Below are 25,312 nucleotides of genomic sequence, written 5' to 3'. Positions count from 1 at the left end.
GATTTTTTAGCTGGTTACATTTCAATCAGTATGATGAGATAAGCAAGGTCCGAGTTTACGTATAGAAAGTGTGAGTGAAGCATCCATCATGCACAAAACTGAACCCCCCAAAAAAAAAAAAAAAAAAATCATTAGAAAAGATGACCACCAGAAAACCATTAAATTGTCTCATCATCTTTAGTGACACATCTCCAAATAGGAGGTGAGAGACGAAACCTATCATACTCCCAATCAAGAAATATAGGAAATGGATGGTACCAAATTTGCCCAAATATTACTGTAAGAAAAATTATACAATTTATGGAAGCTATAGGGAAAAAAACATTTACACAAGAAACTTAATGTGGGTTTAGAATTCTAAAATCCAACGATAGTCCAACACAAAAGAAAAAATTTGTAAAGTTGCGTGTTTCAAGCATCAGTTTCTAATTCTTCATTAATCTCTCCACGTATGCCTGCAAAATGAGGTAAAGTCATGCCTTAGTATAGTAACCTGAATTTAAATGGGGGATAATCACTTACAATTTGAAGTTTTTTAATTGAAACTCGATACCTCATACAATAAATATTATTAGAAATAAACAGATGATCACAAAAAGTAGCAGCAATAGTGCTTAAAACTGGCAAAGTTGCCGGAAACTTTGAAAATAACACCACTCAATTTCTAAAAAATGAACCTCATTCTTTTTAATTGATAAGAAGTAACATAAAAATTGAATGGTGCTGACAAAACAGATTTGAACTAAGTGGTAAAGCAAACTCGAGAACCATATGCCTCCTAAGGAATTGGCCAATTGAAATGTGCATCTGTCGGAAGATAATTCTGTAAATAAAAAAATAAAATAAAAAACAATTAAAAAAAACAGAGCCACCAGGAAATAAGAACTCACTTGTACTAGTTTGGTAAGCTTGGGTTTTGAATATGACAGATATTCGTCAATTTTATCTTGTGTCTTTGGGATATTGGGTCCTTGAATGGTACTAAGTACTTTATCAACCACTTTCTTTACAACGGTTTTGTGAACTTCCCTGCTCATCTGGCCTTCTTTCCATACAGGCTTTAAAATCTCCTTAACAAACTCCACAAGTGTGACTTTAAATAGTCGCATTTCCTTTTCATCCTTGCCACTATTGCCCTCTTCAGCCATGCCACATGCAGCCACATTGTCTACATGATTAGTTTCTTGCTCCTGCTTGCATTTCTCAGTTTTTATTTTATTGTTTTCCTCGATTTCTGAATTTGAAATTGGCTTGCCCTCTTCAACCCTGTCACATGCAACCACATTGTCTTGATGATTAGTTTCTTGCTCTTGCTTGCATTTCTCAGTTTTTATTTTATTGTTTTCCTCGACTTCTGAATTTGAAATTGGCTTCTGCTGCTCCAAGTTCAAATTCAATTTCAGATTCCCCTGATATTCGTCCACTGAACCATCATGCTTCTGGATTTTGCTGGAGTCAGGCTCATCATTAGACGATCCAGAGAACTGTTCCATGGTCATCGGTTTTTTCTCTTCATCGAGTCCGTTGCTGTTGCCAGGTTTAGTAGACTTTACACTATCACTAATATGATCACACTGTTCAAGGCACCTTCTAGCTGTATCAGGCTGACCATCCATTGAGGCCACTGGAGGAACAAGAGTTGCAGAATTGGAAAGAGAAGGAACCAATCTGGTGGGATCTGGGGGGTTAAGAGTAGTGTATATCTGAGAAGGTTGTCCCTTCCCAAACATCTGAGTCAGAGATGCTGGAAGGTTAGTTCTTTGAGCAAACTGCTCGCTGGCCTGAGGGATTTCAGAGATGACTTGTGGGATTTTGAAATCCAGCATCTGTAGTGTTTTAACAGATTCTTCAGGATGAATCTGGGTCTGATCTTGCGAATTCAAAGGAGAGAATAACTGTTGCACTGGCTCATTTAGACCAATACTATGCCCATTTGAGGAGTTTAGAGAGATCATGTGCTGACTTCCATCAGTTCTGCAAGAACTTCGTGGTAGAGAGGCCAAACTATCACCACTCTGATTGAAGCTTTGTTCAGGCACAAGAACTGGAAACATGATGCTTCCAGAGGCATTTTCCTTGTTAAGTGCATTAGAACCATCTGTCATTGAAACACCCTCCCTTCTATTCATGCAATGCAGCTGGATATTAGAATTTCCGGAGACCACTGGACGCATAACTGTGGCAGCAAGCGGCTGCCCCAAAGCTTCTTGTGCTGTATTCTGTTCATGAACATGCATAGAGATTCCATCCAGTGTCTCAGAATGCAGACTTTGGGAAATGAGTGGGTGCTCTTCTTTGTCAAAAAATTTTGCCACCCCCGCTGATTCAGTGATGCTCATGTTTGCATCATCACTACCATTGCCAAAGCGAGGAGCTGGGTATTCATCTCTCACAGCAGCCTTATCTTTCCATTGCAGACTGCCGCACATTCTGCTCTGATCGTCTGAACTGTGGCCCCATCTTTCATCCACCGATTTCTCAGCAGTTGTTGGGTCAGCAAAATTCACATCTCCAACATTACTGTTACCCCACCCACTGGGCTCTGTAACACCTGAGCCACCAGTTGCTTCACCCCATTTTGGACCATTCCATGGTTTGTTCTCATCATCCAAAGTGTGGCCCCATCTATCTTCAGTCCATTTCCCAACAGCTGTTGGAACAGTGTGATTTGCATTCCCAGAATCACTGTTACCCAACCCAGTGGACTTTGCAACATCTGAGATACCATTTGCATCACCCCATTTTGGACCATTCCACGACGACTTCTCATCATCCAAATTGTGGCCAAACCTATCATCCAGCGACCTTCCTTCACGATTGCCACGCGCTGCACAGTCATGAGAAAACCTGCAATCATCCCTCTGGCACCTCCCCATCGCAAAAAACTTGCAAGGAATATTGCTTGGATGGTGTTTGTGATGATTAACAAAGGAAGTGCTTCTGTTGCTTCTCTCGTAGTTAGCACCAGAAGCACCATGGTGGGGATATCTGCATGATGAACCCCTATAGCACCTACCTTTGAGAAAATCATTACAAGGAATTGTAGATCTACTGCTACTCCTCCGCAACTCTCCCCTCTCTCTATCATCAAAATTACCATACCCATCAGAAATCTTATTTCGTTGATAATCCCTAGGCCCTTCATCATAAGCATAATCTAAAGCTTCTTCACTCTCCTGTCTACGTCTCCACCTTTCTGATCGATCGCTCTCTGATCGTCCCCCATCCCTGTGATTGAGACTATCTTGATGAAGGAACCTACACTGACTACCTCTCCTGCACTTCCCAACAGTGAATTCTCTACAAATTTGAGATGATAATCTGGAACCGGGTCTGTCACTCCATCCATATGATTCACGTCTATATACCAGACTCTGGCTCCGACTTCTGCTCCGGCTCCCACCCCTGTCCCAACATCTACTCCCGCTCCTGCTCCTGCCCCTGCCCCTGCTCCTGCTCCTGCTCCTGCTCCTGCTCCTGCCCCTCCCTCTGCTCCTGCTCCTGCCCCTCCCTCTGCTCCTGCTCCTGTACCTACCATCCAAATGATAAGAAGGCAAGGTTAAGTCCAACTTCAAAAATTCCACCAACTAGGAAAATTTAGAAGAAAAGTAATTAGGGAATAAATTATAACCAATTATAACTTCAAAAAGACTATTGAAAAATTGAAAGAATCCTGGAAGTAGTTTAAAGCCACCAATATAGCACTGGCACCATGAGAGTTTGATATGGTGACACCTGAAGTTTGCTTCTCAAAACACAAACCACAGTTTGTAACATCAATTATCGAAAATTTTTAAGTCATTCTAATTTAAATGGGGAATTAAAAGGTCTGATTCTTCCTCATCCCTGGGAGCATGACTAGAAAAGAATTAAAAATATATATAAATAAATAAATAAAAACAAGAAAAAATAGAAACATACTAACATAGTGACATGAAGAGGTGAATCTTCCTGGTAAATTCAAATGAACGGAATAATTTAACGAATTAAACGTCCAACGGAAACAGATTAGTCACAGCAATCAAATTATTATTATGTATAGACTATAGAGATGATTAAGATTATTACATCACAAACCTGTGTGACTGGTTCCAACTCTTTTCTGCCGAACGGCTGATGTATTGCTGTTCCAATCCATCAAAACCAGTATATATATCACAGCTTTTATCCCTACTCAATGCCCTAGTAGTTTTTGGAATTTCATTTAAGCCTCTGCTGATGCTGACATCCTTCTGACCGTGATTTCCTTGCGAGTGTTCCCGAGATGGCCATCCAGAACCAACTCTGGGCTCCCATACATCATTGACATCCAACTCTGACCATTCCTTATCATTTCCATGAAGACTGGAATAGCTTTCTCTTCCATGAAAAACAGTCTTGTCAATTGTTTCAGCAGGAAGATGAGTCTCTTCTTTGCTATCCCATAGAGATTTCCGTTTTCTGACACTTCCCCTCATAGTGTCCCCAGTAAAGAAATATCTGCAATATTTATGTTCTCAATCAAGACACAATAATCTGGACAAGTAAAAGTATCAATAATTTTTAAAAGATATCACGAAAATCATTGAAGTTTCCTTTCAGTATCTGTTCTCTGAGGTGTGTTTGTTTGCTTTCACTATGTGGACCAATTTGCAGAAAGCAATACCATTATGAATAAGGGTGAATTTCCAAAAATAAGAAATAGCTCATAAAAAATATAATTTGACAATCCTTAATAATGTTTTAGGAATTCTTCATGGCATTTCAATATTTGTTCTGTGGAAATATGTGTTTGAAAAAGGTAGAGAAAAATATTTTACACAATCTCGTTGTCAACTGAGGTCAACTCGAACCTGCAAATTATTGACTTCCGAGTTAGGCAGGTTTAGTATTGGTTCTCAGATCCAATTGACTCAAGGCCATTTATTAGTTAAAAAAAAAAAAACTGCTCAATATTTTACAGTGCGATTGGCAGTATGAAATTTGTACTTTGGAATGGGAATTGGAGGGAAACAATTTTAAAGTTTGAACGAATATGATCCTCTCATTGAACACCAAGGTGAAAACCCAGCTGCCAAAAACAGCACTAATAGTAAATACATATGGGTCATTTGTGTTGCAAACCAAGACAAGCAGGTGTTAGATTTCAACTCATTGCAAATCCATCTCAACTCAAAATGCCAGTCGCACACAAACAGAAAGCAAATAATCACACAATTTGACAAACAATGTGGTCAACTCTTCATGCATACAAGCACCATATAAAGTTTATTTTCATCCAACATGAAAACTTGATTTTCCCCTGTTCAACCCACTCACAAAGTCAAATAGAATCTGCAGCCTCCTGACAGTCGTTTTGAAAAGGCAGATCTTGGTACAGATTCTGTGCCCTGATGAGGGTTGGGGGTAACCAGAAGTGAAGACTTTTTGATGAAATCAGAATTTTATACATTAAGATTGCCAAAATGGGATACAAAGACAAAGTGAAATATAACTCATGTAGCAGAACATAAAAAAGGTTGGCTTAAATTCAGGTAGATTCAAAACTGTAGAATGAAACTATTACATTACTATCATATCAACCGACCAAATAAGATTTAGTTCAGAGTGTTAAAATTATTTGAAGTAATATAAAATCGCATATTTGTAGTATTTAGATAATAAAAATAATAGCATGATTGATAAGTAAATACTAATCAAACTGAATTCGAAGATCTTAAGTCACCTGAACCAATCCACTTATAGCCAGATCAACTTTAATAACCCCAAAGAAACCCACATCCAAAAGGTATCCCACTCGACCCGTGTAATGTGCTAGGTTCAAATAAAATGGGGGTTCATGTCAAAAATTACCAAACCTATATCTGAAGAGAGTAAATTTTGAAGCAAGAGACTGTAAGCAATTATTATATGGCATAACGTGTGCTGTGGAAGACACTTTAGAACATGAAATATCTTTGGAACTCTGTCCCATTGAAGTGGAAAAGGATCAACCAATTGAGGACATATGTTGAACAGGATTACAGAAAATTAGAATGAAATCTAATGGCACAACTCTGTTAAAATTCTTTCTTGTCTAAAATTTTCATAGGCTTATTAAGAAGGAGTCAACTAGCCACATCATGTGGAAAATGCTTGACCGCCTTAGAAAGCCTTTGTCCAATCACCAAACCAAGACCCTAAAAAAATGGCAAGGGTAACAAAACACTAAGATCACCAAGGGCTGAAGCCTAGTGGTACTTCCTCACCTTCCAAAGTAAAAGGTCGAGGGTTCAAGTCCTCATAAGGGCCAAGTGGGTGTGTGGGTTTTTTGCCGAAGTAAAAAACAAAACACTAAGAGCATCAGAGGTGGCTCAATTTGAGTATACAACAGATAACACAGCCCTGTCTTAGCAAATCATATCTCCTAAAAATCATCGAAGTACTAGAAAAATACAAACTGATACAAAGGACTAAGCATAGCCAGTTTTATGTTATGGACAGAGCTTTCATTCACCTCAAAGGTATATTATGTATGCTCTAAACTGTCAACCACATGCACTAGCTATCTGCAATCCACATTGGCCCCTTCCACATATGCTTTCCCCTGCACTTGTCTTCAAATACTCTATTCCAGCTCTTGGCATTACACACCGAACAGTGGAAGAAGCTAAAGAGCAGATCATAGATCCCAAACCACTGGATGATGAACCCAGGAGAGTCAACTGTATCCTCAGCTACAACCCGATTTTTCTTTGCTGCTTTGATGGCTCGTGACGCCAGAAATTAGGCGAAAGGGAAATGGACTTGATCGAACCTTCTAACTGCTCCTTGGGATCAGATTTATGAAATGCATCCCAGCCCTTTACGAGCCTCTCATACTTGGTCAAATAATGTCCCCATTATAAATAAAACAGTAGTCGGGGCAGAGCCCTGCCCCTTTCAAACAAATTATTGAGATTTCCGCCAATGTCATGGTTGAAACCAAATAAAAAATAAAAGAAGCTACCTCAGAGGGTAAATTTCTGCTCCGAATACTCATTCACATCAAATTGACACACCTTCTACTCCCCTGCCACTCAAAACCTTAGAGGAGCTCATATCAAATTTGACACTATATGTAGCTCTCCATCTCAACACATCAATACTGTCACTAACAATAGAAAAGCAGTAAAAAATCTCAGAAAAGGCATCCACGGTTTCAACTCTCAACCCTGTAAGGCTCCAGAAAAGCATCAATCCAAAAGTACCCCAAAAATTGAAATAAAAGGTCTATCTGGTAGAAGCTTTTATGTCAACTGTTATCCTAAAAAATCAGAGAATGCATCTTCCAAAGCATGTTCCCCGCACCAAATACTGTTTAAGAAACTCACCGTGTTCACATTCCCCACCAGAAACTAATATTTTTAGGGCATTCCTCCCCACTTCCTAATGCTTCTCCACAAACTCATTCCATATGATCCCTCCACTCAATTTTGACAAAGTCCATTTCCCCCAGGCTATCCTATACTTCCCAATCAAAATATGTGCAACTTCACTGGGGATGAGAGTTGTATATGTTGAAGGATTTAAATATTTAAGTCACACACTCTCTAACAACTTAAGCTTTTAGAGTAGATGGTAGTTAAAATAGTATCATAGCAGGCAAGTTCCTGTGTTCAAACCTCACCGTCACCCCTGATTTAAAGATTGAAACATGTGTTGGACCAAAAGAACGCCACACGTGAGGGGGCGTGTTGAAGGATTTAAATATTTAAGGTGCACCCTCCCCAACAACTTAAGCTTTTAGAGTAGATGGTTGTTAACATATACAACTCTCTTGAAGATGACAAGAATAATTTTTAACCCTTTGGAAATACTGTGTGCATGTGGCTCTTATAGGGAGTGGAGTGTAAAAGATCAATTAGTTTGGAAAAACTTGGTAAAAATCATATTTAGCACCTCCGTGGCAACAGCATGGTGGAAAACGGGCTTAAAATTTTCCTTCTAGGGTCATTTGTGAAACATATAGCTCAGAAGGGCCTTTTTGAAAAATTTCTGGAGGGAGGGGTCAAAAGTGTAATTTCAGTAGTCACCTATGCCATTTAAATTGGCGTGTGGATCTTGGGACAATTCCTAGATTGTCACAGCATGAGGTACGACAGTCACCTGGATTTGGACTCCAGGTTGACCCAGAATGTTACTGCATGATAGAAATTGCTCCAATACATTGTCTTGAGGTCTGAAACTGTGAAAATTTACGAGAACTCACTGTATTTCATTTTTCAACAGGGTTCGAAGTGCCCAAGTCTTGTCCTTTGCATGTATGGCTAACTCTACGAGGAATATCAGGTTCAAACAGCTGTTTCCTGCAGATTCTAGGCTATGTGAATTGTGCTTGCACTGGTCAGATTCGAAACAAAAAGAATTTGTGTGTTTGTTCAGTCACGCCCTTTAACTTGCTTTGCTGATGTTCAGCTTCGAAATGATTGAATTTTGGATCAGGAGCACTTTGTTTTTTGCTTTGGAGAGTGCAATATGCTGCCCACAATTGAAGAATACCGTCACTTGCTTATTACTGACAAAATCTCATGTGAAGTGGTACCAACAAGCTTTTCAAAAATAAAAATAAACCATAGCTTGAGCTCCCTATCCAGCTTGAAATGCAAAGCTATTGATTTGAAGGAAAATGGTAGTTACACTCTTGAGTATCTCAACAAAGAGATGCAAATCTCTGTCCACTTACTCCTCAAGGATTAAAGCCTGTCACTTACTTCACATAAAGCCAAAAAAAGTGTTCATATAATGTCGATATCAAGTTTGCCTATTACTCTTACTTGCTCCTTATTCGAAAATCAATGCATGCATTTACTACTAAAGCAACACTCAGATGGTGTTGCCCATCCACAAAAGCATTCTAGAGTTCTGATATCACCTTCCCCAAAATACTCGCACCATCAAAACTAGCACCTCTTAAACCAACTTACGCACACTACCAAACAAGCTTACAAACAATGCATTCAAATTCCTATTAGATCCTCACATTTCTTAATAACAATAAATCATTGTCATGATATCATCCCTAAGGGCCTAAACACGGACCATGCTCAAAAACTGCCATAGGCAACCAATCAAAAGCTAGAGGTTTGTCCCGTTCAAGATTTTGACAACTTGAATCACCTCTTCTGTAAGAGGACATTCCAATTCCTCATGAGTCACTCCATCAATTGACCAAAATTCCTTCCCATTACATAGGTCTCCACTCCCCTTACTCAGAGTACAATCCCTTACAGAATCCAACAATTATGTCTTTCACCTGTTCCTCCCCCCTTCTCACCTCTTTCCCTTCAATTATCACCTTTCCTATGATGGCATGTGTCCCCTGTAATATATTTTTCATGGTGCATTGAACTCACTCAAAGCACTGTACCAATTGCTTGGTGTAATGGTAGCAATGGAAGAAGTGCCAGAATACAAATTTCGCATTCTGACTGTCAAGCATATTAGAGCACAAACTCCCTACGGACAAGTTATGAGAGCGATCATCATAGGTGCATAAGCATAATATGCTCAAAGTCAGACACCTTGATATAGGTGTGCAGTTCCACGCTGCCACATAAATCGGCCACAACCAAGGAAAATTGGCCACTAAGGAATGAGCAACAAAGCAGCGCGTAGGTTGGATTAGAGGCTGTACAAGATGATGCCATGTCTTGAAGACAGTGTCATGTGGCAACGAAAATGCAACCATCTACACATGTAAAAGACCACCAAAAAAATGATCAAACAATCATCATATATGTCAATGTCCTATACTAGATGACAAGATCTAAGCAAAAGAGTTGCAATTTTATAACTTGATTCTAGAAGGATCATTTATCATAATCAGATGCATCATCTGCCAAAAAGAGTGGTAGTAATAATCTCACTTGACAGCCATGAAGGGTGCAAATAGGGTACTGCACTAAAGGGCTATCATGAACTCACAAACAGCTAGACAGCACAGCCCATCAGAAATCCATTTTTTTTTTTCGGGTAACCCCATCAAAGAGTTCTGTTGCTAATAAATACATATATATAGAGTGAGAGAAAAAGAGAGAGATAGATCACAAAGATCATTAAAAAAATCATTTTGATGTTTTATTAAGTCTTTGGCCCTTGCAGAATCTTGTTACACTATTATGGCATATTATAAGCTATATAAAACCCAAAAAGAAGTCACAGAATTCCAAGAGTACCCTCTATGGAAACATATTTACCAAGACTCAAAATTGTTCCTAAAAGATCGAAAATAAGAGACGATGGAAAAAAATAATTGCATTCTCATAATATCACTCAAATTTTTTTTTTTTTAATTATAAGAATCGACTCTTTTATAATATTAGTCCAGCACTTAGTCACTACTGTGTTACAACAGCTTCAGTAAAACATCACTCAATCCATTACAACATAATTTTGCATGTCATCCACTTCTAGGTTACATCTATCTCCTCTCGCAAAAGAAACTCAATATCAAGTTTCTTTACATGTAAACATTAATACAGTCTCCAAATAACATTAATAGTCTCCTTATAGGTTCTTCAAAAAGCTTTCTAAAAAAATGGATGATTCCACAACTCATCCTACCTTAGGACTCGGATAATATTCCTAAACCCACAAATCTGTAAAAGTAAGAATTTACTATGACTTCTTAAAATCTCATAGTATCAACAAAAATAAAGATATTAAATTAAATTGATTGCAATGTCATCTATTTGCATTTCTTGCATCCTATAGCCTCTAAAAATCTAAGAACATGGTGAACCCTCCTTAGTTCCATCTGTGTTGGTGTCAGGACTTGCCCACGCTGTGTAAACATTGTCTGCTTTGCACCCTCTCCATGCTAATGGTTTCCAAAATGCGTCTAGATAGATAGGAGGCATTTCCCTTATAAATGTCAGGAACTTCTCCCCTCCACACAATGTGGGACAGCACAGTCACCCCCTCTTTGGACGCAGCGTCCTCGTTGGCGTGACCCTCGTGGGTTTGTGCAAGCTCCCCAATATTTCAGTTGGGGATTGGTTTTGTCACGACCCGCCCACGTTGTGTAAATATTGTATTCTTTGCACCCTCTCCGTGTTCACGGTTTTCAAAATTTGTATACACATGTAGGAGGTATCACCTTATAAGTGGATCTAACCCCATAACTTTACCAGCAGCTAAGCTGAAGGGAGAGAGAGAGAGACAGAGTACAAGGCCTTCTTTCTTCATTTCCATACTTCATTCACTTTCTACTTACAAAACACTAAAAACAAGTCAAAACATTCCAAATCTCAACCTTCCATATAGGGTAACATTTAGGACTCAACTACTATTTCGAAATTCAGCACAGCTTCCAATAACAAGAAAATCAATCAAAAAATTTATACCAACACTCAAAGCACTATAATAAATAAATTGCTTTGCCATCTAATTCTACAGTAATATACATACATATATAACAAAACCAGCACAATTAGCGCAAATAACTCATATAACTCATAATTATCCCTGCTTGCTGACTTCTAAATCTTTTATTATGGCTGAGAATGTGAAGGGAAAACGAAATTTTTTTCTCTAGCTTTCTTTCGTTTTCCTAACAACCAAAAGTAGGGTTCATGAAAGAAAGAAAGGAGAAAAAGAATAACACATAATAATCACTGCTTGCTGACTTCTAAATCTTCGATTATGACTGAGAATGCAAAGGAAAAGAGAAATAGTACTCTCTAGGTTTCTTTCGTTTTCCCAGCAACCAAAAGTAGGGTTTATGAAAAGAGTGATTCACCAAAGAATTAATGGACAAGTAAAAAAGAGATTTATGTAAAGAAACAAACAGAAAATGAAAACATGTAAAGCAATCAATCCAATATCAAACGAAATAGAAACCCTAACTTCAAAATATGAACGCGAAGCAACGAGTTGTGAGAAAACAAAACTCACCACAGAGTGAAGAAAGAGAATGTATAAGGTGAACCGTGAATTGAATGAAATGAAATGCGAACCTCTTCGAGGTTTTACAGCGAAGGAACGCGTGAATGCAAAGTTTGACTCCGAGGGGTCGTCGGCCTGGGAAAAACTCACTAAAACCGGGTCAGTGTCTCAAGCATAAACAACACTCACCTTATATTTTCCTTTCGATAAACTATTTCGGTAAAAAAACAAAAAAACACAATGATAGCCGAGCAAATGAAATATAAATATTTTTTCTCTAAAAATTATTCCAAATAAATAAGTCAATTAATTTTTTTTTTTTTTAATATATGGCTACAAAAATTATGTTTTTTTTAAGAAAAGGTTGAGGCAAAACTCATTCAATTTTTGTACTCAATTTTAGTCCCTATTACCTCTTCAAAATGAGTTTGAATTCTCTAAAATTAATTAAGTAACTTACATGATCCAGGTGATGAGGTGTCTTTTTGAATTTTCGAGAAGTAGTCGAGTTGTTGAGGGGCTTAAAGATTTGTGCCATCCCAGACATCCCGAATCAATAAAACAAAATAATAGAAAAAATTCAAATCTTCTAAAATAAAAGTGGCAGATGTAATTTGTTTCAATACACTTAAATCTATTTTTTCATTTTATATTTCTACACAAATCAAATGTATTATACACTTATTTAAATGAATTAAAATACAAAATAATATTGTTGAAAAGAACACTCTTAAAATATAAAATGTATAACAAACGTATTTAAAAACTTTACTACACACTACAATAGAAGATTCAAACACCTTCAAAAGAAACCTTAAACCCTCTTCGGCAAGGGCAAACTGTTAATATAAATCATAGATTAGTGACATGCTAATTCAAAAACATAAAATTTAAAAATAATGCATATATTTAGTCACATTTAAGAACAGTTGCAAAAATCATAGCTTATTTCCTTTGTGCAACAAAAAGAATTTTTTTAAAATATTTTTTGAATTAACTAGTGGCAAAAGAAAATAAAAAGTTAAGAGTTGTGATTTAAATATGAAATTAACTAGATAGTACAAAAAAAAATCAAGTAAACAATCACTGTTCAATTCCATTCTCACTTTCCTCTCTTCCTCATCTTTCCCTCCTGCCAAACAACATCAAGTAAAAAAAAAAAATTTATTGGGTTCGACTAGGTACCCTAGATTGGAACCCGGTTAGAAACAAGAGTCGGGTCTTGAGTTGCAACTGCAAATCCAGCAATTCATCTTCTGGTCTTCTGTTACATTCCCACTTACACAGATCTGCACTTTCTTACGATAATCTGAGCAGAGGATCAAAATTCATAAAAATCTCTCAAGAACAGCTTATATATATATATATGTATATATGTTATAGAGCAAGTCCAATCACTATTTCTTGATATTGCATCATCACATTCATCATCGTCATCATAGCCCTAGATCACGAATTGCTGGTCCCTCGATCTCAGAAAAATGGTGCTCGTATCGGCCGTACGAGACTACATCAATCGCATGTTACAGGACATTTCGGGCATGAAGGTTCTCATTCTCGATTCCCAAACGGTAAGCTCAACAATCCCCCTTTATTTTTCGAATAAATATTTCGATTATCCTCCAATTATGCTGTCTAATTTAGCGATCGGATCAATTTCGGTTCGTTTAACTGAGAAACATTGATAATCTGATTAAAATCTTACACGAACAAACACTAGTTAGAATTTGGATTGTTTGAGCGGTACGCATAAACAGGGGAATTAGAATTTCACGTGATTGATATTTGTTTGTCTTGGTTTTTGCTGGAATTAGCAATTAGTTGAATGCTTTTAATTTTGAGTAATCCTAGTCCCACTTGAATGCATCAAGAATGCCGTGGGAGAGTCGGTTTTCTGAATAGATGGATTCAGTCGGTAAAAAAAATTATAATGTTTGTTGATAGTATTACATGTATGGGTAATTGCATTCCGTTACCAGTCTTTCAGAGTTCTTAACTTGATACATTGATTGGCAGCAGGTTTTTTCTATTTCAGTTTACGGGTTTTGTTTAGTGAGCCAATCCGTCAAAATAAATGTCATTCTGATTTCAGGTTTATTGTGTTGCATAGTGATTTGCAAATTAGTATCATTACCGTTGCTTATCCTTAGACTGTAATGAATCTATTGAATATGGAATGGAGTAAGTGATGATCATTCTTGGGGAAATGTGCAATGAATCACTTGTATATTTAAGATTTCGGAAGATGGGGTACCCCAAAAGGCCCCAAAACCCTCCCTACCAAACCTCCATACCAAAACATGCTACCCAAACCCATAGACATAGAGGTTGGGGGGGCAACCTCAAATCCCTCGAGCTGCTCATCAGATTTGCGTTAGAATGGCTTAAATGCATTATCAGGGCAGATGTTAATGTGAACAGTAAGCAACAGCATTGGATGTGGGATTCAATTATTATTTCGTTTTGAGGAATTTGCTTTTTTTGGAACCAAAGGGTGGGGGGGAACTGATTTGGATAGTTGAGGTTCAACAGTAAGAGAAAATGCTAGAGTCCATAGAACAAAAATGTACAATAATTGCACCCAAACTATGGCTTACCCAAGGGACAGACCCTCACCGAATACAACATAGACAATACAATAAATAAGTCTGCACTCTGCAGCAAACAGCATCACTTGGAGCCCTTTATTGAAGCAACTCGATTCCAGAAAATGGGTTACCATCGTCAGCAAAGCAAGAAATTCATCCCAGCATTACCTCTAGCGTCTGAGTATTTTTCATTGCACATAGAACTTCCAATTTGACATATTTTTCTTGAAATAGCAGAGTCTGTAATATTTTTAAATGCAGCAATTCCTCTTTGACATATCCTGAAAAGGTCCCACAGTTTTCTTCATGCTAGAGGTGATAAACAAATGCAACTCTTCAGCTTCCTCACCATATTAACCAAAGATTTGCTTTAATAGTCTTTGATCCAAGCAAATCCGGACATTGTGTGGCTCCACAAATTATTTATTTAATTATTATTATTATTATTTTGGTGTAAATATTGAGCTTACTCTCTTAAATCAAACCTTTCACTTAATTTTTTTTGAAAGTTAAAGCAATTACGCACATACCCTACCTCCACCGAGGTTCGAACCCCCGACCTCCCCTTTGGGGAGGAAGGGGTGATACTGCTAGGCCAATTGGTCCTTTGGTAAATCAAACCTTTCACTTAATTTTTTTTGAAAGTTAAAGCAATTACGCACATACCCTACCTCCACCGAGGTTCGAACCCCCGACCTCCCCTTTGGGGAGGAAGGGGTGATACTGCTAGGCCAATTGGTCCTTTGGTAAGTCAAACCTTTCACTTAATACCATTGTTCGCAGAGATTTTCTTTTCTATCTGCTTGATAACAAGATTTTGGGATTCTATTTTTGTAGGGTTCATCAGTTCATGTGATTTATTACATGCTTTGTTTTACCGAGTCTATCATATAAGGAACATAAATGTGCATTTTGTATGTTTAATTTAATCTGTTTCTAATTTTAGTTTATATTCATCTTTGAATAAAAGTAAGTTATGTGATTTTCTTGTTTCCAGGTTAGCATTGTCAGTGTTGTGTATTCTCAGTTGGAGCTGTTACAAAAAGAAGTATTTTTGGTCGAATTGGTAGATTCCATTTCCAAGTCAAAGGAACCCATGTCTCATCTAAAAGCTGTTTACTTTCTTCGGCCGATATCGGAGAATATTCAGCATATGCGACGTCAGCTGGCCAATCCAAGATTCGGAGAGTATCATCTTTGTAAGTTACTTTTATTGGGATTAGAAGAGAAAAAATATAACATGACAGTCTTAGTGGAAACTGGAAAGACTAATCATTTGTACAAATTTTATTAGACTTTGTTGTGAGTTATTGAATGAAGTACCCTTTTCTATGTCAATGCTTCTCTTCCAGTTTTATCCAATATGTTAAAGGATACTCAGCTTCATATTTTAGCCGATTCAGATGAACATGAAGTTGTCCAGCAAGTTCAGGTGATTCTGCATTTGTTGCTCTTAGCTGCTTAACCAGATTTTTCATCTATCTATATATTTTTGTCCATTTTCACAACAATTTAGATTTCTTAATTGACTATAAACTTATTTTCTGAATTTAGATGCCAAATTTGTTAGGATTAACTATTACTGAAAAAATTTATAGCCTTTTTTTTAAAATTATTTATATATATATATATATATATATATATATAAAGTATCTTGATGTAGTCATTGTTGTTGTTTGCATGATCCCTCGTTCTGCTTCTTTCTTTCATGTATATTAAATTATTTAATTTCATAAAGATGAAGCATAGTTTTTTAAGGGAACATTGAAGATACCCATTATCTTTTGCTCATGGAAATTGGTTCTATTTCCTCAGTTCTTCTTGTTAGACACAATTAAATGCAGTTTGGAGCTTTATCGTCCATTTTGTTTAGCAAATTGTTATATTACATTATTATACTGGACATTAGTTATAGAAATGACACTGTTTACTTTTTGCTATAGTTTTCAAATAGAGATTCATATGATTGTTGTTTTGGTTATGCAGGAGTTCTTTGCAGATTTTGTTGCAAATGACCCTTACCATTTCAGTTTGAACATTCAATCAAACCACATGTATATGCTCCCAGCGGTTGTAGATCCTTTTAATTTGCAGCACTTCTGTGAACGAGTTGTTGATGGTATTGCAGCAATTTTCTTGGCATTAAAACGACGACCTGTTATTCGATATCAGCGGACCTCTGACATTGCTAAAAGGATTGCACAGGAGGCAGCGGTGAGAGAAGTTGCAAACTGCAACATGTCACTTGGATATTGCTTGCATTAATACTTACATAAATGATATGAATGAATTTTCTGTATTTTATTTTACATGCTTGCATATTTTATCTTTGTTTATTTCCTTAGAATTGGATATGTGATACATACATCTATTATCGATTTTAGTATTTCTGCCTTGGGTTATAGGGGTCTAGATTCTCTTGTGGATTTTACTGTTGCAAGTAATTGATTTTCTTTCTCCCCTGTTTACGTCAGAAACTGATGTACCAGCAGGAAAGTGGGCTTTTTGATTTCAGACGAACAGAAATTTCTCCCTTATTGCTAGTAATTGATAGGAGGGATGACCCTGTTACTCCATTGCTGAATCAGTGGACATATCAGGTACTTTTCGTGATGACTACCAAATTGCCACTGTTATTCCTGTCATCTCATCTGTGCCATTAATTTTCATAGGCTATGGTTCATGAGTTGATTGGTATTCAAGACAATAAAGTTGACTTGAGAAATATCAACAAGGGTTCGAAGGATCAGCAGGTTTAGTTCTAATCGTCCTTGTGCTGCAAACTCTTATCTCTATACTTTTTAAGCATGACGATTCATTTTTATCTTATTTTATTTATTTATTTATTTATTTTTGTGTCTATTTATACTTGCAGGAGGTTGTGCTTTCATCAGAACAAGATGCCTTTTTTAAAGCTAATATGTATGAGAATTTTGGAGATATCGGAATGAATATTAAACTTATGGTAGATGACTTTCAGCAAGTTGCAAAAAGTAACCAGAACATTCAGACCATAGGTTTGTATGAGGCAAATATGGAAATTTTAGTGCTTGCGATCTTTTTTTTATCAATACTATTATCAGTGATCACTTAGATGGTGGTTAAAGTATGGCAGTAGCTGACAAATTATTGAGTCATCAAACTCTTTGGGTTTCTGCAGAAGACATGGCCAAATTTGTTGATAACTACCCGGAATACAGAAAAATGCATGGCAATGTTTCAAAGCATGTAACCTTAGTTACAGAAATGAGCAAGATAGTTGAAGAGAGAAAACTTATGGTAGTTTCACAAACAGAACAAGAATTGGCTTGCAATGGTGGGCAAGGGGCAGCATTTGAGGTAATTTTCTGCTTTATTATAGTAATTCAGTCATTTTTTCTTGACTATATACCATTTACATTGACTCTGTACTTACTATTGAATCTAAAATACTTTATTCTTAGATTTCCATTTTTCACAAATGATTTTAAATGTCACAACCATAATGTCATCATAATTTCATATATGGAAGACATGGTTGTAACATGTTAAGTAATGTGTATGATCACGGTGTATGAATTGAAGAACAAGTATAAGAATGCCAGATTAAGGAGCATGAAATTTTTTGAAAGAAGATTGGAGAATTTTTTAAATAGGAGGCAAACTGTCATGCGAAGGTTGTACAAATGTGTACAGATTTTCTACTGTTGTTTATAGGTTTGTATCTGTTGTTAAAAAAAAAGCTCTAGCAAAAGTTTTTGACATGTTAGTTCCGAGTCTCTGACACTTTGTGTTCTGATGTAGGTGTCAAATGAATGGCATAAAATTTTCTTTCAAAAAAGAAATGAATGAATGGCATAAATTGGGTGCTTGTAAGATGTTTGAGGTTTTTTTATTATGAGAAATTCTTAATGTGAGCTGAATTTGGTATTATGTATGAACAAGTGGGGAAACCCAATAATTTATGCTCACTATTGGTGTGGGTCACATTGATAGCATTAATGCAACTTTGACGGAGTGTCATGTAGCAATGATTAAACTATAAAACACCATATATGAAATTTGGTTAACTTCTCTCTTCATAGCCTCACAGGCGGGGCTTTCATCTTAGTATTAATAGCTTGCTTTAGGAAGTGATAAGTGGAACCTGTATTTATGATTTTTTGATTAGTTCAGAGAGGTAAATGCAAATTTTGAATTATCTCTAGGTGTTATCTTCAGTTGCAGGGTTCAAGTCCTATATCAAACATGGGGTGTATGTGTATAATTTTGACTTCTTATGTCTTCCAACTTTGAGGGAGCAGCCTTTAGGTCTGTTAACTGAATTGTGCCTTCGGCCTCTGTATCATTAACCTCCTGCTGTTCAGCAGCTAGGTCAGTCAAATTACCCGAATTTTCTTCCAGCAGCATAAAACATTTTTCGGTCAGATAGGCTCGAAGTCTGGATAAACTCTTCAATAGGACCAGCCCCCTTTCCCCTTGTTTGGTGAGTTGCTTATTCATCATTCATTTCTGTCAAAACAGCCTTAGTATCTGACCTTTGCACAAACACGGTGGTCAGTCACTCAAATTATTTACAAAGTTCTTCTATGTCCCTAGGGGTCACTTCTTTCTCCCAGGTATTCCCCTTAGGCATTCCGTGAATATTGCCAGCAATCAGCCTTATGGGGCCGACATCATCCTCATAAAGTTGTGCATCAGCCAAGTTTACACTTGCCACAAACGGCTGATTATCTGCCCATATAATTTCGACCTCATCTCCATTCCAGAAAATCAAGAATTGATGAAGTGATGATGGAATTCCACAATTAGGATGTAGCCAGTCACGGCCAAGCAAAGCATTATAGGCCGCACCAGTCTCTATTACAAAGAACGCCACCACTGAGGTCTTATTGCCAACAGTTTTTTCTAGAGACAGAACCCCTTTTGCTGGAGTAGGAGCTCCAGTAAAGCCGCTGACAGTGAGGTCAGTTGGCATAAACTCATCTTCAGTCTTGTTCAATAATTTAGCCACTTCTTAGGGGGAGATTCTAAGCTAAGGATTGTACTGGTCAAGTTGACTAGTCTCATGAAACCTGACATTTAACATTTTAGTGACATCTTAAACAAATGTACATAAGTGGCATTTGATGTACATCTTCCTTCCTTCTGCACCCCAATCCCCCTTCTAAGAAACCATTCTCACTCAACAAAGCTTTGTCTTGATTTTTCAGGCTTATTTACATGAATTATGTTTTACTGTTTGCACCATGTTTGGAGCCAGTTTTATTCTAACCGAGTGACGGACAATTGATTTCCTATTCATGGTGATTTAAAATATTCCGAACAGATGAATAATGTTCAGTCACTCGGGAAGTTGGCCTACAGCTTTTATTTTCCATTTCAGCAGCAAATAGTATGATGTGTTAAGTGTTTATTACCTGGGGATCATCCTACCTTCATCATAACTGTTAATATTTTATAATTTGAAATTTAAATACCTTTATTTGAATTCTAAGCTGAATGACTTGGCTGTAAATTTACATCCCTGTTAGAAAAGTCTATTAATTATCACTTTTATTATAATATGTGATATATGATTTAAAATTCATGTATCAAAAAATAAAAAATAAATTCATGTGTTATGAAATGCTTTGACTGTTGAAGGTAAGTGTAACCTAATTGAATGAAGTAATTTTCACTATCTTCTTAGATATCTGTATTTCGTATCATCTTCACCTCAATCAAACGGGACTTACAGAACTGTGTATTTGATTTCTTTTTCAGGATGGACCACCTGACAAGTAATTGCTTTTATGCTTTTCTGAATGTCAGATAATACTACAAATTGAGAGCTTAAGTATGAAACACATACTGAACATAACAACATTAGAAAAGTTCATTTTGCTCATATGAAGGAAGACTTCTTCGTTCATTTTTAAAATGAAAGCTTGATCTAAGGAGATGCTGTTGCATGTTATTTGGAATGTTTAGAATCTCGTTTAAAGAATAAAATTAACCATAAGATGCTTGTTATGGGTTTCTTAGGTGTATCATAAACGACGAGTAGTTATAACATGGATCGTGTTTGACGTCTTGCAATTCTTTTGTTTTTTATTCTTTAGAAACCATTGCCTGAACTCGTGATCATTAATAACATTTACTACTTTCCTACCTGTTCGATGCATGCCTAATATTTTATTTTACAGCATGTTCATATTTGACTTCTTTCAATTCTTTTGTTTTTATTCTTTAGAAACCATTGCTTACATTCATGATGATTAATCACGGTTACTACTTTCCTACCTGTTCGATACATGCCTAATATTTTATTTAACATTTATCTAAGCAATGAATGGGAAACTATCAACATGACTACCTTTGCTGAATTTGCTTGTGTGTAGGCTGTGACGAGTCTTCTAAACAACGAAAGTGTCTCTGATATTGATCGTCTGCGCCTAGTGATGTTGTATGCTTTGCGCTATGAGAAGGAGAGTCCCGTTCAACTGATGCAGCTTTTCAACAAGTTGGCTTCTCGGTCTCCTAAGTATAAGCCTGGGGTAATGGAACTAATTTAAGCCTGCCATGCCACATCATGTATGCTGACTCCCTTGTTTGTGTTGCACACCTACACGTATGTTGGTTGGTGCATGCATGTTAAGTGGGTCATAGTCACCCACTTTTAAAAGTTAGCAATATCAACGATGGTGGTGTATATTCTCTGATCACATTAATGTTCTTTTTTTGGTAAAAAATTTTTGGGAATATAATTTGGTAATTTCAGGATGAAACAATTTCTTTATTTTGTATAAAGAAGCCTCCAAATTAAATTATTTATTTCCCCTTTCAAAAGTTCAATTTTTTGTTTAATTGCTTTTCAAATCATGATCACTTTTCGCTCAATCTCAATTGCGCGGACCACAGTCAGATATACAAAGAATTGTTATGCTCATTGCTCCTGGCTACATAAGAATATAACTAAGTTTGTTATCTTTGCTGGTGTGACAGCTTGTGCAATTCCTATTGAAGCAAGCAGGTGTCGATAAGCGTACCGGGGATCTTTTTGGAAACCGAGATCTCTTCAATATTGCTCGTAATGTGGCCCGTGGGCTCAAGGTATATTGGAAAAAGAATTGTACTTTTTTCCCTTTCCTGTCTTGGGAACAAAGTTTCTGGATGCTGAAAGATTGGTTTCTCATTGTTGCAGGGGGTTGAGAATGTGTACACCCAACACCAGCCTCTTCTCTTCCAAACCATGGAAAGCATAACGAAGGGAAGGTTGAGAGATGTAGAATACCCATATGTTGGGAATCACTTTCAGCAGGGCAGGTTTGTTACTATGAGTTACTCTCTCTTAGTTACTGGTGTGGGATCTATGTTTTCTTTCTAGATCAGGCGAAAGTCCTTTTGATGTTCCAGTTGGAAGCATCCACGGTTGTTAGACTTGATGCAGTTTGCCTTTCACTGCTAGTCTGCTAGGGTTTTGATGCTGGAAGATTCAAGTAATATAGAAGTATAATCTATTTAGTGACCAAATTAATTTAACTAAAGGAAGAAAAAAAATTCAGATGGTTAGACTACTGTTTTTTTCTAATGGTTATGATTGGTATAATAAAGGGTAAGGACACAACAACATCCTGATTACCAACTGTGCAGGAGCAGTGTTATTAGCCTATGCACGCCTAGGCTCGAGATGCAGGTATAGCGCCTGTTGTCATCCCAAGCTCATTGATGTTTACTAGGCGCGCGCCTTGGTTGCGCCTCGTCCTGTTTGTCAAGTGTGCCTCACTGATTTTTTTTTTTTTTTATTTTATAAAAAAACTATGATTATTCTATTTCTTAAGCCAAAAAGGGTACTTTTGGCAACTTAATAAACAAATAAGAAAGCCCAAGCATACGAGAGAAGAAATTTTTGTTCAAAAGAATAAGCAAATAAGAAAGTCCTAGAGTCAAAGTGTCAACCGAATAGAGAAAGAGTGAGATGAACGACGAAGCCCTAGTTGCAGAGATGAACGACGAGGCAACGTCAGTTCTTTCTTCTTCGTCTCTCTCTTCTCCTTTACTCCTCTCTTCTTATCTTTGTTTACATCTCTCTCTTCGTCTAGTTCTCTTCTCTCTATCTTTTTTTTTTTTTTTTTTTTTTTTTTGGGCTCTGTTTTTTCTCCTTTTTTTCTTTAACACTTTCTCTCTCTTCATCTACTTATTTTGTCTCTGCATCTTATTATTATTTTTTGGCTATGCACTTTCTTTTCTTGTTAACAAATATATATATATATATATATATATATATTTCTGGTTAACAGATATATTTCTTTTTGTGCTCTGTTTTGCCATTCAAAAATACAAATTCTGCTTTGCCTTTCAAGAAAACAAATTTGTGCTCTGTTTTATGGTTGTTGGATGCTTGTTTAGTGGATGGATTTACTTTTTTATATTTGATATTAATTTTTAGAATATTGATATGACTTATGAGATATGATGTTTCCTTATGTTAGTTTAAATTTTCAATTGTGCGCCTCACCTCATTTAGGCGCGCGCCTCGCCTTGCGCCTCGCGCCTAGGCTCCAAAGGACCTTTAGCGCCTAGGCTCCAAAGGACCTTTAGCGCCTTGGCCTTGGGCCTTTAATAACACTGCGCAAGAGCAACACCCAATAATTCGCCAATCCGACGAGAAATCTCTTTTTATTTTCTTAATTGGCAGGTAGCACATACCCACCTAACTTACACCCAACATTGCCCCAATGAGGGCATAAACCCTCAACCTCTCGTGTGAGGAGGAGATATTGCTTGAGGTAAGGGTTGGTGAAAATATATCAAAAAATTATTTGTAATTTAATCAGAATTTTTATTTTTATTTTTATTTTGGTTGAGAATATCTCCAACTTTCAATAGAGGATAAAGAGTGAGAAGGATTGTAAGTGGCCTAACTGAGGCAAGCTGCATGACTATGGACTTTTCATCTATTGCTATATTAATGCATGATGGCGGGCCCTACTTAGTACCTAGGGTGGTTGATTTGATCAAGTTGTCAAACATCTTTAAGAGTCTAACCTCAAATCTTTTGTGAGCAAAGGTGCTGCTCAATTCTTTTACCTATATAGCTTACCTCATCCTTCTCTTGATCATTTCCTATTCCTGGGTAAGGACCATTATTCTTTTTTTCAGAGCTAGCAGATTTTAAACCAAATTTAGATACAAGATAACCTTTATTGTGAATTTGATCAAAGAGAGGTTGTGTTTGCAAAGAAACAAAATGTGTTAGGAAGTTTTGGCATATTATTCATTTTTTATTTTGGTAAGTAGAACTTCTGGTATATTATTGTCTCACATATCTGACTGTGGCAGGCCACAGGAGGTAGTGGTGTTCATTGTTGGAGGGACGACATATGAGGAGTCACGTGCAGTTGCTTTACAAAATGCCACCAATTCCGGGGTTCGCTTCATACTTGGTGGTTCTGCAGTCCTTAATTCGAAGAGGTCTGTTGCAAGTAATCATTATGCTTTACAAAGAAACACTAGTAGGGATGAAGAAAAAGTTTATTGATGCTGGTAGGGCATGGGATTAGCATGGGTTTGCTTATCCTGATACACCCTTCCTTTTCTTGCACTAAGGCCCAGAGTTTAGAATCTAGTTCTAGGGTGGGGTTTGCATTACATTAAGTTAGGAATCTGCAAAATTTGTTTTGTATGGTTACATACCCTCAAGTTGGCTTCAAGTTTCCCCCACCTAAAGTGTCCACATGATTTCTTGATTATTTTACTTAATATTTCTAATTATAAGAGTTCCCATTTCCCCCTTAGTTTTACCTTTGCATAAGATATTATCCGATGCCATTTTTATTTTGGTTGGAAATGTAGGTTCTTGAAGGACCTTGAAGAAGCGCAGAGGATTGCTCGATCCACTGCCAGTGTGGTCTGAAGTTTACGTCTTGCCACACCTAGCATCTTAGAAAAGGCATCTGAAAAGTGCTAGCGGCTTTATATGGGATCTGTGTTCCTCCAACAATGGTATATACTCATTTGACACTGCGTGGGAATTGAAGTGAGATCTTCAATCGGCTCATAATATCGAATTCCGTTTTTACTTATTTGCATAGGAGTAGGGAGGGAACACAGTCTGGGGTGAACGGCTTGAAGACCAACTCCAACTTGGAGGATTAATCTTACATTAGAGTTAGAGAATATTGTGAGTTCACTTTCCGGATAAAAGAAATATATGTTTAACTTGTTAAGGATCCTTTTTGTCTTCTTTTATACGTTATTGTTGTATGTATCCTTGTATAATAATGATTTTTTGAAGGAAAAAATAAAAAAAGAACTGACACTAGGGGCAATTATTGCATTGGAAACGTTTTGCTGAAGTTTGAACATTCTGCAGTTTGATCAGGGTGTTATCAATTGCTTAAAAATGTTTATGTTGCTCTAGTTCCATATTTCTATAACATGCTTCTTGCTAGGTTTCCCATATAGTGCTCTATAATAGTACTATTGGTTTATAATGTTAACATGTGTGGCTATTTAGTGTTTTCCTTGCATGTGTGGTTATGATTGGTTGGTCTATGTAGTCCCAGATCGTATAATAATTTCTCAATTTGTAGACATCTGGTTGAGTTAAGTACGGAATTTCTTGATTTGTAGACATCTGGTTGAGTAAAGTAGGGAGTCGTCCTCTTCCTCAGTGAGTGGAGACAACTTTATGTGATCTAGGTTCATTAAGGTTGTTTAATGGGGTTAATAGACAATATATGAAAAGTTTCTGAAATTTGAATTGTGAGGCTCTCCTTAACAAATGATGATGACTGTGTCAAGACTCGAGAGCCTAAGTGAGCAAATTTAATGTGCCAAGTGTAACCGAACTTAATTAATTAATTAATTTATTT

General features: G+C 36.9%; 2 protein-coding genes across 7 annotated transcripts; one reads left to right on the top strand and one right to left on the bottom strand.

Moving 5' to 3' along the window:
* Window positions 1–241: 241 nt before the first annotated feature.
* Window positions 242–12,070, bottom strand: LOC132274395 (uncharacterized). Of its 6 annotated transcripts, none has more exons than XM_059775667.1 (5): window positions 11,896–12,070; window positions 9,522–9,688; window positions 4,069–4,479; window positions 891–3,531; window positions 242–455 (listed from the first exon to the last, which is right to left on the bottom strand). In XM_059775667.1, exons 2-5 carry the CDS (start codon window positions 9,686–9,688, stop codon window positions 426–428), a joined length of 3,249 nt encoding a protein of 1,082 aa, XP_059631650.1. In that variant the 5' UTR covers window positions 11,896–12,070; the 3' UTR covers window positions 242–425. The 6 variants fall into 6 exon arrangements, with proteins under 6 accessions (XP_059631650.1, XP_059631651.1, XP_059631652.1 ...); XM_059775668.1 differs by having other exon boundaries at window positions 4,078–4,479; XM_059775669.1 differs by having other exon boundaries at window positions 891–3,477; window positions 4,078–4,479.
* Window positions 12,071–12,982: 912 nt separating this feature from the next.
* LOC132274392 (vacuolar protein sorting-associated protein 45 homolog) lies at window positions 12,983–24,874 on the top strand. Its single transcript, XM_059775664.1, has 13 exons — window positions 12,983–13,457; window positions 15,472–15,673; window positions 15,827–15,906; window positions 16,461–16,688; window positions 16,949–17,074; window positions 17,147–17,227; window positions 17,350–17,491; window positions 17,635–17,813; window positions 20,837–20,992; window positions 21,441–21,548; window positions 21,640–21,761; window positions 23,778–23,909; window positions 24,291–24,874. The coding sequence occupies exons 1-13, from the start codon at window positions 13,368–13,370 to the stop codon at window positions 24,349–24,351; spliced, it is 1,707 nt and encodes a 568-aa protein (XP_059631647.1). The 5' UTR covers window positions 12,983–13,367; the 3' UTR covers window positions 24,352–24,874.
* The last annotated feature ends 438 nt before the right edge of the window (window positions 24,875–25,312 follow it).

This window comes from Cornus florida, unplaced genomic scaffold, assembly GCF_030987335.1.
Source record: "Cornus florida cultivar Cherokee Brave unplaced genomic scaffold, ASM3098733v1 CherokeeBrave_3.0.0_Hap2_Chr09, whole genome shotgun sequence".
NCBI classification, from domain to species: Eukaryota; Viridiplantae; Streptophyta; class Magnoliopsida; order Cornales; family Cornaceae; genus Cornus; species Cornus florida.
The sequence above is the reverse complement of the archived record's forward strand: the minus strand, read 5'-3'. Positions and strand labels throughout refer to the sequence as shown.